Source organism: Sander lucioperca, chromosome 11 (genome assembly GCF_008315115.2).
Source record: "Sander lucioperca isolate FBNREF2018 chromosome 11, SLUC_FBN_1.2, whole genome shotgun sequence".
NCBI classification, from domain to species: domain Eukaryota; kingdom Metazoa; phylum Chordata; class Actinopteri; order Perciformes; family Percidae; genus Sander; species Sander lucioperca.
Window position 1 is genome coordinate 19,790,270 of NC_050183.1, and position 14,719 is coordinate 19,804,988.

The 14,719-nt window shown below is 37.8% G+C and overlaps 2 protein-coding genes across 3 annotated transcripts in view; one reads left to right on the plus strand and one right to left on the minus strand.

Annotated features, from left to right (window-relative positions):
- kng1 (kininogen 1) overlaps nucleotides 1-7,179 on the plus strand; it is an 8,824-nt gene extending 1,645 nt beyond the window's left edge. Inside the window, exons 3-9 of one of the 2 annotated variants that reach the window (XM_031282302.2) lie at nucleotides 415-561; nucleotides 2,683-2,799; nucleotides 3,399-3,474; nucleotides 5,015-5,184; nucleotides 5,271-5,381; nucleotides 5,477-5,575; nucleotides 6,585-7,179. In XM_031282302.2, the coding sequence (XP_031138162.1) occupies nucleotides 415-561; nucleotides 2,683-2,799; nucleotides 3,399-3,474; nucleotides 5,015-5,184; nucleotides 5,271-5,381; nucleotides 5,477-5,575; nucleotides 6,585-6,932 (1,068 nt within the window). In that variant the 3' untranslated portion in view covers nucleotides 6,933-7,179. The remainder of the gene's footprint in view (nucleotides 1-414; nucleotides 562-2,682; nucleotides 2,800-3,398; nucleotides 3,475-5,014; nucleotides 5,185-5,270; nucleotides 5,382-5,476; nucleotides 5,576-6,584) is intronic. The other variant, XM_036007091.1, reaches the window with a different exon arrangement.
- Nucleotides 7,180-7,889: 710 nt separating this feature from the next.
- The window catches only part of LOC116038100 (phosphatidylinositol 4,5-bisphosphate 3-kinase catalytic subunit alpha isoform-like), a 28,127-nt gene continuing 21,297 nt past the window's right edge, over nucleotides 7,890-14,719 (minus strand). Inside the window, exons 24-27 of the mRNA XM_036007090.1 lie at nucleotides 14,325-14,476; nucleotides 13,508-13,670; nucleotides 10,085-13,352; nucleotides 7,890-9,996 (exon numbers count right to left, since the gene is read on the minus strand). Coding sequence (XP_035862983.1) covers nucleotides 13,245-13,352; nucleotides 13,508-13,670; nucleotides 14,325-14,476 — 423 coding nt within the window. The 3' untranslated portion in view covers nucleotides 7,890-9,996; nucleotides 10,085-13,244. The remainder of the gene's footprint in view (nucleotides 9,997-10,084; nucleotides 13,353-13,507; nucleotides 13,671-14,324; nucleotides 14,477-14,719) is intronic.

Here is a 14,719-nt window from a genome sequence, read left to right on the forward strand (position 1 = left end):
GCCCCTTTAGAAGCTGCTATATTATATGTATGTTATTGGATTTATATTACTAATGCATTAAGATGGGAAAAGCATTTTAATGTTGAAGTGAAATGTAACTACCTTATATACTTTCGTACAGTTTAATCTATGGCAAATGTGGGTATCAAATATTTTACGTTGAAAGTATAAAGTAGCCGAGGGTAGAAATATTCAGATAAAGTAAAAATAGCACAAAAGTTTACTTGAGTAAACGTACTTTGTTACTTCCTACCATTGCTTGTCACAGGTTGTATTATTCTCATCAGCTGGCAGAAGAGTACCTTTTCCTTCTCAGATGGTTTCATTAAATAACCAAAAATATATAGGCCTTAGAAAAGTCATACTTCATTTTGTGCACCAGAAAAGCATTTTCCTCGATTTCTGCTTTTCCAGGAGGTGTTGGACGTCCAGCCCGGCATCCTGATCTTCTGTGACGACCCATCTGTGAAGATAGCCGTCAACAGCGCTGTGAGCAAGTTCAACAAGAGGCTGAGCACTGGATACAAGCTGGCCCTCTTCCAGATACTTACAGCCAGCAAGGTACAGTGATTGCAAAAAGGATGTGGCTTTCTGCACATTCACATAACCTGCTTCAGGATATATTTTGAGTAGTCAAGACCCCTTAAAAGGTCCTAAAGAATAAATACTGCAACCTGATATCCCTATAAAATATCAAAGTGGAGATAGTTTTTAAGTACTGTGGGTTTCTTTCAGGAATTATTACTTTTCCCTTTTGTACAGTAGCTGTTTTAGCTACTCCTATACACCCACTGTCTTTTAAAAGAGGGAAATGATATAAAGTATATTACAGTTTTTTACAATCCCTTTGCTACTAATTTCAGAACCTTGATGTCATTTTTCAAAACTCTAGACACAAAACTCAAAACGGTCATCACTTGTAACACAGGCTGTCCAATGTTCAAAACATTGCATTGTGCATTCATATCTTTAAAGAAATATTGCACTTGAACAATCATTGGTTCAAAAAACAAATGTATTGTGAAATACCATTGAAACGTTACTTTAGATCACCCACACACAAGCTACCCATAATTTCACTGTGTTATTGTTCGTACAATCATTAAATATTGTAGTACAAAATAGGTGATACATGTTTTATTATGGTACTACATATAAATATATCCCTGTAAAAGTACTGCAGTAGTAGAGAGAATACTACAGACCAATGTGGTACGAGTATATATATGTATTTACTGGATTTAACCTTTATTTACAGTATCCAGGTAAGTCGATTGAGAACAAATTCTCATTTGAAACGACGACTTGTCACATTCACACAGTTCCACATTCATACCTGGAAGCTACCCAGTACAACCCCAGTCTGATCTGCTGGCCACTGAGCAGTATATATATATATATATATATATATATATATATATATATATATATATATATATATATACAGTACTTTATATATAAAGTATATATAAATTATATATCTCAATCATCAGTAACGAGTTGGCAGAATTGGACAAGCAATTCCAAGGGCCTGCATGCATACAGTGCAGTACTGTCAATACAGTAAATAGTCTTAAAAGTGGTACATGGGAGCATAGAAACAGTGTCTGATACAGTAAACAGTAGTACATTACAGTAAAGAATGATGATGAAATATTACATCCACAGATCATGTAGTCTAATTGGTTCATGCTCCACGCTACAATGAATTTCGTTATCTTGAAACTTTCATGATCTAAACATGGAATATTGTTTGCCTGTTTCCATACAGAGTAATGCAACAGTTACTTATCATTTTGAGTAGTTGTATCGATTGATAGTTAGATCACTGTAATGGAATGAATAGACAATCATCTGAAATGTAATGTGTGAATTGCCTTTTGAAATAGTAGTACTTTGATGTTAAGTTGTGTCATATTGAACAGGTGATCTTTGTTAAATGAACAAATGATCTTTGGCTTATGTGTATTGTATCCAAGCAATTGAAAAAAGTGTTAGAGTTTTGAAAAATGTGCATTTTGATCATTGGTTGTGAGTTTTGTGTCTAGAGTTTTGAAAAATGATGTTAAGGTTCTGAAATTAGTGCCAAAGTGATTGTAAAAAACTGTATATACATACGTTTGTATAAATACACAGGAACACAGTGCTTCTTTTCACTGACAATGCACTGTATGAAGTTATTAATGAAAGTACTATCAAGCAAGGGAGACTCATGTAGGGACTCCAAATTGAACACAAATAAGGGTTTAATGTGAAAAATGCAACATATTAATTATGTATTGCGCTTATAGGAAATAAGGAATAAAAATTGGCAGCAGGTTGAAATACAACAATGCATACAAATCTATGAGCATGTTTGTTTTTTGTGATAATAATGATAAAAATAACTAATAGCTACAGTATCTAGTTTGTGTACAAATGCAGTGTGTAAAAATACAATATTTCCATCTGAAATTAAGTTAACATTACATTTTCGGATTTAAACAGATCCGATGGTTGTTACCTCCATTTGAAATCCACACGTCCAATCCAGAGGTGAAACTAGACGGTGATGAAACAATAGGAACTAAAGCTGTGGGATAATTAGCCAACCAAGACATTCTGGGATAACATGTTTAGACCCTGTGTGTGTGTGTGTGTGTGTGTGTGTGTGTGTGTGTGTGTGTGTGTGTGTCTTTACAGTCAAAGAATGGCTCAGACTCGGTGTACTCACTGCAGTTCACCAGCAGGAGGAGTGACTGTCCAGCTGGGAGCGGCAAACCCTGGACAGAATGCAACTATCTGCCTAATAGACGCAAGGTAATAATGATGAGATGAAACACAGAAGTTTATGTTCTTCTTAGCAGTGACGCACAATCTCTGTGGAGAAAATAAATGATGGGTACAGTAATAATTTCCAATGCAAATACTTAAACAAAGTTGCAGATTTGTACTCAAAGAGATGATATTGCTTAAAGATGGTAACAATAGTTAAAGGTGCTGTAAGTAGGATTGTGAAGATCCAGGACTTAGCCAATAAATTTGAACATCAACAACTTCTCAGTCCCTCCCCCCTTTCTGCTAAAGCCCAAAACGGTCTCCTAAGCCCCTCCCCCCACAAGGGAGAATGAATGCGTGTGCATGAGCAGTGATTGACGTTGACCCTGACTGGTGCATCTGAACAGGGAGCGTGGATTTTTGCAAATCGCACTACAGGCTGTAGGTTGTGCCAGAGGAGCTGGATTTTTTTTTTAATTACCTGCTTCATGTAGTTCTATTCGAACATAGGGTCAGTTTCAGCAAATATGACAGAAAGTTAGTTTTATAAGTCTTACCTACTGCACCTTTAAAGGTCAGGATCACACAGTATTTAATAACACAAATCATAACCCTAACATTATATTCTATTAATCCTCCAGGAGCCAATTTCATGCAATGCCACAGTCTACATGACAGACCACTTAGCAGACACTAAACAGGTGGATTGCCTGCTCGGTAAGTGAAAATAAACCCAACATCTAAATATTGTTTTTATAACACAAGTACAACCAGCAGAATTTGCTTCAAATTTAGTTCAAAAAAATACTAAATAGTTCAACATTTTGGGAAATACGCCTATTTTGCTTTCTTGCCGAGAGTTAGATGAGAAGATTGATAGCCCTCTCATGTCTGTCTGTTGAATATGAAGCTACAGCCAGCAGAAAGTTAGCTTAGCTTAGCATAAAGACTGAAAACAGGGGGAAACAGCTAGCCTGGCTCTGTAGAAAGGTAGCAAAATCTGGCAAACAACATCTCTAAAGCTCACAAATGAACATATAAATCTTGTTGAATCCCTACAAAAACTAAAGTGTATAAACATTGTGGTTTTTGAGGGGGTTATATGTTGAAGGCTAACTTTACTATTTATTGAGCTGGATTAGTGTCCACTGGTTGCCTGGCAACAGTTCCAAGCCCAACCCAGTAGTAACCTCCAGTAAAACCACAACTTAATGTTTTTACACTTCAGCTTTTTATCATTTTAAACACAGAGTTATAACATGTTAATTAGTAAGGTTGTTGCCTTTGGTCAGAGCCAGTATAGCTGTTTTCTCTTTTTTCAAGTCTTGCTATGCTATGTATAATAAGCTAAGCTAAACTAAGCTTAGATAAGATAAGTTAACTGGCTACTGACTGTAGCTTCATATTTGCCATAGAGATGCCAGAGAATCTTTTCATCTAACCATCAGCAAGAAAGTGAAACCAAAACATCAAACTATTCCTATAAATATTACCAAAACTACTAAAATAGAATTTAAAGGGAAGAGTCTTTCTAGCTCTCAATAAACAAGATTATTTTAAGTAAGCTTTTTCAACTTGGGACCTCTTTTAAGATGCTACGCACAGACCCTGTGGCTCATTAATACTTATTAATTCTCACTTTTAAGTGATGCCTCAACCAGGGGTAATTGGCCCTTCAAACATCATGCCATATAATGAGAAACCAGTAATATCCACATTTTCACATCTTCCAAGCATAGCATGATCATGTATGGAGAGTTTTCTTCCAGCAGGAATCTCTGGTGTACTAATAAAGTCCTCCAGGACTCTGTTTATCAGAGGAGCATATTTCTCATTAAGAAAACAGTGAGTCATTGAGAAAAATGTACACTGGTGGGCGCAGGGCATATGAGGGGAGCTGATTGTGTAACATCTCAACACTGTGCAGATACGGAGAGCGCAATATTAACTTGTCACACCATAAAAGGCAGTGACAGTCTAGACTTTAATCTGTTTGCCTAACCAGCCCACTGGCAGACTACAGTAAATAGAGCATATGTTTTTTCTATCCAACTTCCAAAATGTTTTGCAACATTTTAAGGCTCATCTTGGAAAAACCCTTTGTGTATTAAAGTAGTTTTGTAGTATTGATTAAGGATAATATAAAAAAGAATAATCCCAGCATATATGAGGTGACCATGCAATGAATGTCCTGAGCCACAACCATCTGATGTCTCCTCATTCTTTCTTTTTTTCCCACAATCTTTCTCCTCTCCAGACGATTACATTATTCCAGTGAGAGCTACCTGTTTGGGCTGTCCTCAGCAGATTGATCCCTACTCAGAGGACCTTAAGGTTCCTCTTTCCATCTCCATCTCCAAGTATAACTCCTTGTCCAACTCTACTCACCTGTTCGCCCTGCACAGTGTCGGCCACGCCACCAGACAGGTAGAGACTGGGTGATATAAGGAGAGAGGAAGTGGGAGGAATGTCAGCTGTTTCTTTTCTACCTACTGTCTGTATGTATCCCATAGGTGGTCGCAGGCTTCAGATTCAAGCTGAGGTTTGATATGAAGAAGACCACCTGCCCCAAGGACGAACACAAAGACCTCAACGATCTGTGTGTCCCAGATGAAGAGAATTTGGTAAACATGAAAACAAAACACATTTTACTGCTGACATAATGTAACCCAGGCTTATTTGACCTGGTGTGTCTCACTGTGTGTGTTTGTGTGCGCAGGAGTTTGCTAACTGTAACTCTACAGTGGATGTAGCACCATGGAGATTTGAGGTCCCACAGGCACAGATAGTATGTGAACCAGGGATAATGCCTACCACGGTAAGACCCACTTTTCACAAAATGGTCAATAATGAGGGCATTTAGCCCCTTTAAAAATCCAATAAAGACCAGGACAGCTACTAATATTACCCTATACTCTGATATACTGTATAACGCGTCCTTGCCTGCTTAATTGTACTTATTATTCAAATGCCTTTATTGTATTTTTGTACGTGTGAAGCACTTTGTAGCCCAGGTTTGCAGTGGATAATCAAGTCCTGTAACGTTGAACCCCAAATAATATATATATATATATATATATATAAAGTTAGCATTTTTATGTGAGTGTTTGTTTGGTTTTGGAAAGGGTAAAAAGACATTACCTTCCAAACTCTTTGGATACTGAGCCACATGCACACAGTTTTGGCAGGTTGAGAAATCCTCGGCAGACCAGCAGGTCTTAGTTATTGTTGCTTAGTTAGGATTGGACAATAATTGTTTGATTTAGAAGTTTAGTGGAAGGGAAATTTAGCCGCAATAGTTGATTTGTTTTTGGACACTCATCTGGCAGAATAACGCAACAGCAAGCAGACAAACCCACAGCCCTAACATACTGACAATTTAAATATACAGTGAGCAACATTCACATCTGAAGTCCAACATGAAGACAACATGCTGAAAGGTCAGTTCTGAGTAATAATACAAGTAGTACAAGAAGTATGAACGTATTAACAGATACAATAGTATTTACCAAAAAAAGATGAAATTATACACAAAGTAAAGCTTCTAATAATAAAAATGTGTTGCAGAACGTAATGTTAGAACAATTCTGCATAGAAACGCCACTTTGGGTTAGATATTTTTGACTGTGTGATGTTGACTGAGAGCTTATGTATTAGGTTGTAAGAGTGGCAATACCATAAAGATAATACTTTCACAGTGTAAAATGGGTTATGAGCACATTGGGAATTTTGTCCCCATGTTACTCCTAAAAGGTACGCTACACTTTCACTCTAAAATTGAAAATTCTTCAGTTAGAAAATGTGTCTTATTGTATTCTTTTCTTCAGTTTATCACCAGGCGCCGCCCTCCTGGCTGGTCTCCACTCAGGAACTTTCTATATGATGTTCAATCTCCAGCTCAATCTCCATCTCCAACCACACTACCCCTGACTAAGGCTTCAGCCAAAGAAGAATCTTCTGAGGAGGACACCACAGTCTCCAAACCTTCCATCTCCCCTGACGTGGCCGCAGAACCTGTGATTGACAGCCCCTTCTACTGCCCGTCCAAGCCTTGGAAACCTTTCAATGAGGCCAATCCTGCGATGCCTGCAGCTCCTACGAAGGCTGCCACAGAGGAGGCCGCCACTCTGCCCTCAGCAGACTGGACCTTCAGTGATTCAGACCTGGCGGCATAAATTTATCCTCAAGGGAACCACATTTATATTCAAAATAATCTCACTTGTCACACTCTTCCAACAGATTTTGTTTTGTTTCGTCCTCTATTATATTGGGTGGCATTGCAGGGATTTTTGGAGGAACATCTCTATGAGTTTTATGCGGATTTAAAAAGCAAAAGGGTTAATTTAATAAAATAACCAGTTAAGGGGACAAAGGAGAAAGCAACCTTTTTCCGATGCCATGTAACTCCTCGGGAAGCATTGGGAAAAAAAGGACTGAAATGATGACAGAGCTCTAGACTGTTATCATATTAATTGCTGGTTAAGCGAGGAAAACCGGTGTCACTTTTCTTTGATTAAAACAAAGTAATGAGTGATTGAGTGCCCTCAATGGTGATTCATTATAGAGATGTGAGAAAATGGAAAAAGTACATTGGAAATCTGTCATTCTCAAAAGGGAAAAAAATCTACAATAAAATAAAATAAAACGTTCTGTGTGCTGGTTTTATGTGTGAATATAAATGCAGCTCATTAATAATGATTTTCTTTCTGTAAACATTTCCTGTACTCATTTCCACCAGGACAAACAATATTCAGCATTCAGTTTTATCACAAGATACAAAGTTCAGACTGTGCGTTTTCCCCCGACACAGTGTCCCATGACCTCCATTAACACAGTAATGGCACTTTCATTGACCCAAATGCTCTTTTAGATCTTTTATTATTGTTCTTTAAAATGAATAAACAATCAGATTCAGTCCTTCAGATTCCCTGAATTCCTTTTTTCAGGAATGTGATAAAGTGGGAACCCTGGAAATAAAACTAAATCAATAATTAAAGTCGTTATGGTTAAAATGGAGGACCAAACTTAACAAAATGCTGCATTACATTATTCAATAAAGGAAGATTTCGTAAAGAGGCTTGCTATACAGTCAATTTGCAAGAGTGGAAAGTGCGAGAGCAAACACAGCCGGGTAAATGTTTAACACATTTATTTGTACTTCTTCACAGAACACTCAGATGACCAGTCAGTCAGTCAGGGTACAAATCTTTACTCGATGACCAGGGAGCCAAAATGAAATACAATATACATTTATAAATTAAAGAAAATATAGGTTATTGTTAGGATGATTAAACTGTTCCTATGTGGAGCAAACCTAAGGCATTATTTCATAAACATCTGTCTGGCTGCTTACAAGACTAAAGTAAAAAAACAAACAATGTAGCAAGAAGAAGAATATTCATCTTTACCCAATGTCATGCAGATAGGCTGTGAAAAACAATACATCGGCCCATTGTACATTCATTCATAGTATAGGTTAAGGTTCTGACAGCATGGTATGTTGAGGAACACCCTATAATGTAGTTCAGAACACTGCATACGAAAAATAACATGAAGCCACAGACCATTTAGTTAATTTCTCTTTGAAGTGAGAATTTAGGACACTTCAGGAGCCTAAAAAATGATGACAAATGATCAATAATCTTAATGATTAGTCATATTTGCTCTTTGAATGAAAGTCCTGGGTTTTAAACTGTTATACGACAGCTTTCTAAAAACACAATTTGTGTTAAAGAGACTGTAGAGTAGACTAAACCCTACAACACCATTAGTTGTTTGTTAAATAGCAATTACCCTTGACTCACATTTACGTTTATAGTGGCTGTAGTAAATAAGATGGGAGCAAAGCAGTAAGATGTTGATGAAATATAAAAGCTGCAAACTCTGCATAAGAGGGCAGGTTGGTTAGAGTGGTGAACGGATCAAACAAACACAGGACTTTAACCCAGAACTACGTCACGTTCTATGTCACATGCGTGAAGTAACGTAACCAATGTACTGATTTCAACCCCAAACACAATCTTTATCTAAACTTAACTAAGTTGTTTTTGTTGTCTGAACCTAACCAAACTGCAACCATTTTACCTTAATGACATGTTTAAAACTGCGACCGTTAACGTTTACATGAGGACGGGAAACGCTCCTGTGGGTCCGTTTTCCTGCTACCGCCAGGGGCGTTATCTTATGAAGCGCTTACGTGGGTCGTATGAAATAGTGGGAGGACTTGGAGTTAAAAAAAACCTGTGGATTTGACAGTGTTTTTAACTGATCTTCAGAAACAAACACAGACCTATTCACTAAATATACATAGGGACAATAAGGTAAACACCTGTCCATCAGGAGAACAAACGGGAACATAACACCCAATAACAACTTCTCGGAAAGCCATAAAAAAAGAACAAAGGCTTCACAAAAGTAGTATTTACTGCATCGATATTGCATTGAATGGCATTACATATTCTGGGTGTTTATGTTATTATGTCCATGTCCATGATCAACCTTTTCCAACTTCATCTTACTTAGTAAAATAGCAGGTACAATGATTATGTATCATTATGTGATACTCAACTGCCTGCAGATTGTTGATGCATACAATCAAACAGCTTTGTAATTATGGCCCTGTGTTTTCATCTTTGAGCTTTTTGAATTTTAAAATAGATAAAGCATGGGTGCCATCAAAGCCCTCACTTAAAGAAAGATAAAGATAAACTAGTGCAACAGTTTATATTCTTGCACCCATTCAGTGCCAAAGTTGGCGAGCAGGAGAACTTTCAAGCAAGCAAACAAACATAATATGAGAAGATGTGAGAACTATGACTTAGCTGCTGGACATATTTCTGATGAATTTGAGGCTGAGGATGAAGATCTAAGATTATTAAATCTTAAATCTCGTAAGATACTTCGTCATAGTTCTGACTGCACCTGATCTTATAAATTTGTACTCAAGTACAACCTTCATAAGTTCAAGAAGTAGGTGCCTCTTCACTCTGAAATGTAGGACTGTGGCATAAATAACAATTACTACAGGTATCAAACAAAAAGCCTATACACAATTCTTCAACCTTAATGCTTACGTACAGTACAATATATATACGCACACACACTCTCTCACATTCAGTACTAGATAGACACTGCACTTTCCCCCATCTCAACTTTAAACCAACAAAATACAGCTGTGGTTCTGATTTGTGACGTTTCAAGTAAAACATTTACAACTTATGTATGAAAAAAAAGTTCCAGCTCGTTCATGTTTTCTAACAAACGATGCAAAAACAGCATTCTCCTTCTCTGGCACAGACAAGCCAGTGGGGGGGGGGACGACGACGACGACGACACCAACATTTCCATAGTTAAGTGTCTTCACACACATACACATGGACATGTACATACATACAGTGTGGATTTTCATTGGGGCCTGCCAATGAAGCTCTGCAACCGGTACAGAAATACCATTAATGTACACAAACACACTCACACAATCAATTTGGAAGATACATGGGAGAGGATAATAAAGATAACACTACAGGTTTGTCACACATGAAGCCCACCATAGAAAAAGAGGTTTGACAGTAACTGTACATACATACTGCTTAATGATTCTTTAAAAGGTAAAGTATCATACATATACTGGTTATGCTGCTTGAAAACATAAAAAGATGAGTGCACATAAGGTCCATGTTAGTAATGACATACATTCTAGCCATTAATGTTGCAAGGATATATGACATCACAGACGTGCGCCAGAACAGACCACCACTTTAGCTTTTAAATACAATTAACAGTTGAGCTGACAAAGTGCTGACTTTCTTTTCTGCAGGCAGATTGAGTTTCATACTGTAGCTAAGTAAAATGGTACTCTAGCTATGAGCACATCCAAATGTTTTTTCAGGTACATTACGAGGGTGTCGGGGGCTCATGAGGCTGCTCTGAGCCATCTTTAATTAATACATTCTCTCCTCAACAAAGCACAGCATGCAAGAAGTTTCAATTCAACGGACAAAGCCGTTGAGTTTTCTGCCACTCAAAAAACACCTTTTGTAACAATACTTTTTGAGAAAGTTACCTATATCAAAATTCAAGGCGGCTATGGTCTGCTTTAAAGACACAATGAAACAAAAATGCATTTATCAAGCTGTAATCCTGCACCCGTGTTAATTTAAATGATGGTTGATTTAAAGTATTTTATATTTCCTTTTCTCTTTCTGTAACATATTAATACATTTTCAATGACTCATCTGAAACTCACAGGCGTATTAATCCAATGAAATGTGAGATGATTAGCTATAAAACCGCACTTAACTGTTGGCTAGTGGTTCATAGTAGCTAGCAAAGTGAGAAAATACCGTATACTGAGGTGTGTGTTTAGATATCAGTTGGCTAAAACTTTGTTTACATTTCCAAAGAATACGGCTGAAGACTTTCTTTTTTATTAGTTTCGCCCTCATCCTCTGTCTCCTGGCCCAACAGGAGGGGGTGGTGTGGTTGGAGAGTCCTCTACAGCGGTGTATTACTCTATTCGCAAAGCCATAACTTATTTTGAACGGTCCAATCAAATTTGAAAGATTTGTTCAAATTCCTCTCGCGACTAAATCTCGCCCACATGCACTGTTTCACTTGCTTTACTAAAGATGCTTTAACTGCCATTTAACTGTGACTTTTAAATGTTTGAAAAAGCTGCATGCTCAAATGTTTCTGTTGGGGAAAATCTGAAAATGAACAGTGCATGGCAACAGAGAGCTTGGCTCAAATACTGACAGAGGTATAGGCTCAGTGAAAGGTGTTATATCCACCAGATGTGTGATAAACACAAGTTAAAATGCACTTTGTCCATGAGTCGGCAAATATATTCTAATACTCTAATGATATGCTAAAGACCAACAACCTCACATTGTTAGAAATAAAAAAAAAAAAACAACTAAAAAAACAACAAAGGTCAAATCTAGCTTTTCATGTTAATAGTGCTGTCAAGGTTGGCTTACAACAACTTGTTTAGGCAGTTTGTATGGCTGAGCAGTGTGCAGTGTTGTGGAGTGTTGTGCTGTGACGCCAAGGCATTTTATCAACAGGAAGACGTGACATTCCCCTGGGCTTCTGCTTGCCAACAAAGAGGCTTAAAATAGGTCCCATTATTCATAAAATGTGAGATCGGCACTTTCATTTTTTACCAATTTGCATCCACAAACAAGTACATTTTTACAAATTCCAAGTAGGGTTGCAAACTAGCCACAATAACACAAATGGGGTGCTCCTGACAATTTCAAATGAGATATTTAACTTATAAGTGATGGAGGCAAAAAAAAAGAAGGCATCAGCAGTCTTAATTTACGAATATGAGCAAAACCCTTGGGAAAAAAGAGGAAAGCTGTTGCACTCATGGTAGTCAGATGAAGAAAGCAAAAAGGTGAACACAAATACAAAAAACTCTAAATGTATTTACACAAACAATGATGTGTTTCTGGAGAGCTGAGTTTTGCCTGTGTCGAAACTGAAAGAAACTAGATACATAAATAAATTCAAAAAGTCATAATAAATCTGTATATCATTCCGGTATTTCTAAGTGCTTTTTTTGATGGAGAGGCATCATCACCCTGAAGTTTATGCAAAAGTCTAAAGCTGCACCACCAACAAATGTTCCCAAGGGTGGAGTGCTTTATAATAGAGGCCGTTGGAGACTGTAGAGCTGTGCAAAACAGCCCAGAGACTCTTCTTCAGATTTTGAGCTTTTCAAATTAACTCACAAAGGGTTAAAAGGTGGGAAAGCTGACACCAAATCAGCTCAGGAGGACAACTCCACCACAAATATGGTGGAAGACTGTGCAGTGGTATTCATCAAAGAAGCCTCCATACTCCAGTAATCCTGCACTGTGCAACAAATTTGAGTAACACTTATTACGTAAGATAATTCAGACAGTTCCTTGTGCCCGCTATCTTCTCAGCAAGTGATACGATTTCTTTTTTAAAAGGTTCCAAAGCACCTCCTTCCTGGGGTGGAGCCACAGTACAGAAGTAATACAGCAGAAGAGCAGCACGTTGAACTTACTTTGTGGCTACTTTTAAAGATTGGCAGATACGTCTTCTTTACGTTGTTTTGTCCAATTTGTGTTTTGCCAAAAAGAGCAGTAAGGTAGGAGGAACAACTTCTTCCATTACCCAGTTTGTTCCCATTGGGGAAATTAACAGATGAAGCATAGTAGCCAAGGAGACGAGCATCAGCCAGGTAGGGCACATCTTCACCAGGACGTAAGGACAACGCTCTCTTGTAGATAACAGAACAAGTAGAGGGTAGAGTTAGGAAATCAAGACTACGGAAAAGGGCAAATGATTATGGCAAGAAAATGCAAAAAAAAAAACAGGAACATTGTTTAGATAAATAAAAATGGCACTGGTGTTTAAAAAAATTTAAATTAAAATTAAGCTGCAAACTTCCATGATCAGTCGGCTGTAAATCCATGATGGGACTGGTGTTTTTTTTGTTTGTGTGCAGGAGATCAGTTTAGTGCATGCTGTCTAATCGTGTGGAATATCCAGTCCATCTTGGTGGTCCATCCTCCATGGTGAGCGTCATTCATCTGTTTCATAAAGTAGTCCAACGCCTCCTGCACGAAGCAGAAAAAAATAAAAGAGATACACAGTATGAGTACATGCAATAATCCAAGAGAGGTTTTAGAAAGCCAAATGTAAGACTTGAGACTATTTAAAGACCCCAAATAAAGAATAAAATGGATATGAGCACGGACCAAAGTCTTATTACCTGTTCACTTTTCTCCAGGGCCAGCGTCTTCCTAATGTAGGCAATGTCATCAAATGACTGCAGCTCAGGCATGCCAGAGCCCAGCATCATGGAGAACAGGTTGATGAAGAGGTTAGCATGCTGCCGGATGGCCAGGTAGGCTTTATAACACATCTCCTGGAACCTGGAGGGAGATGGAAAAGGGAATGTTGCAAAGACAAACAAAAAGTGAAAATGCTTACATAGTTTGTTAGTGGCTGTAGTGCAAGGAAATCACAGCAGCATCAACAAGAGAAAAAAGAAAGAATGAAGCTCAGTGTTGAGCAATGACACCCACCCAAAGCCAGGTGAGCATGTGTTTGATTTCTGAAGAAGACTTAAGGACTGTGACCGTTTCTGCAAAAGGTGACAGCAAGCCATTTCACAAACGATTGTCGCTCACAAACAACCTAGTCCTACAGGGCTAATGTATGGGTTGCAAGTATTGGGTTTGTTTTGATTACAAATACGTGTCAAAATTAAAGCCACAGAAATTGCATGTTGCAAATTTTGTAAAACTTGCAAATCGCTATGTTTCTTATGTAATAACTAACGCAGTGACGAGTTCTCAAAGAGCCAGCATGGTTGAGTCAGTTGGGCAAGTTGAGTGGAAACTTACCCAACTGAAGGACGTGAAGCAAGAAAAATGCACTGTGCTGCTTTAAAGTAAAAATACGAATTAAAACCTCCATTCTAATATATTTAAATATTGTTGTGAGAGTATTTGGGTGTCGATCAACCAACAGACTGACTGATATTAGCTGCAGGTAGCAGATAAAAAAAAAGATGAGAGCAGTACCTCTCAAACTCTTTGGTCTTTGCACACTCCTGGGATCCCTTGCTGATGACGATGAGGAAGTCTTGCGTCAGCACAAAGGGCACTCGCTCTCTCTTGTAGCCAAATTTCTTCTTCTTATGATCCAGGAAATGGCCAAAATCTATATGAAACAACTGGAAGGGGGGCAGAACAAAGACGAAAGCAGGACGTCTGAGTTTAGTAACTCTCTCTAACAAGTAAGCCTCCTCTATATACTGTATACACACAGGAAAACACAAGGCATCAACACCAAAAGTTATTTTACAAAAATGAGTCTAGCCATTTAGACTGCTGAGTTTTGTATTAAACTTATTAATTTGATCAAATATGTACTGGACAATAACATATCCCTAATACATTAATTTAAATGGAGAAAA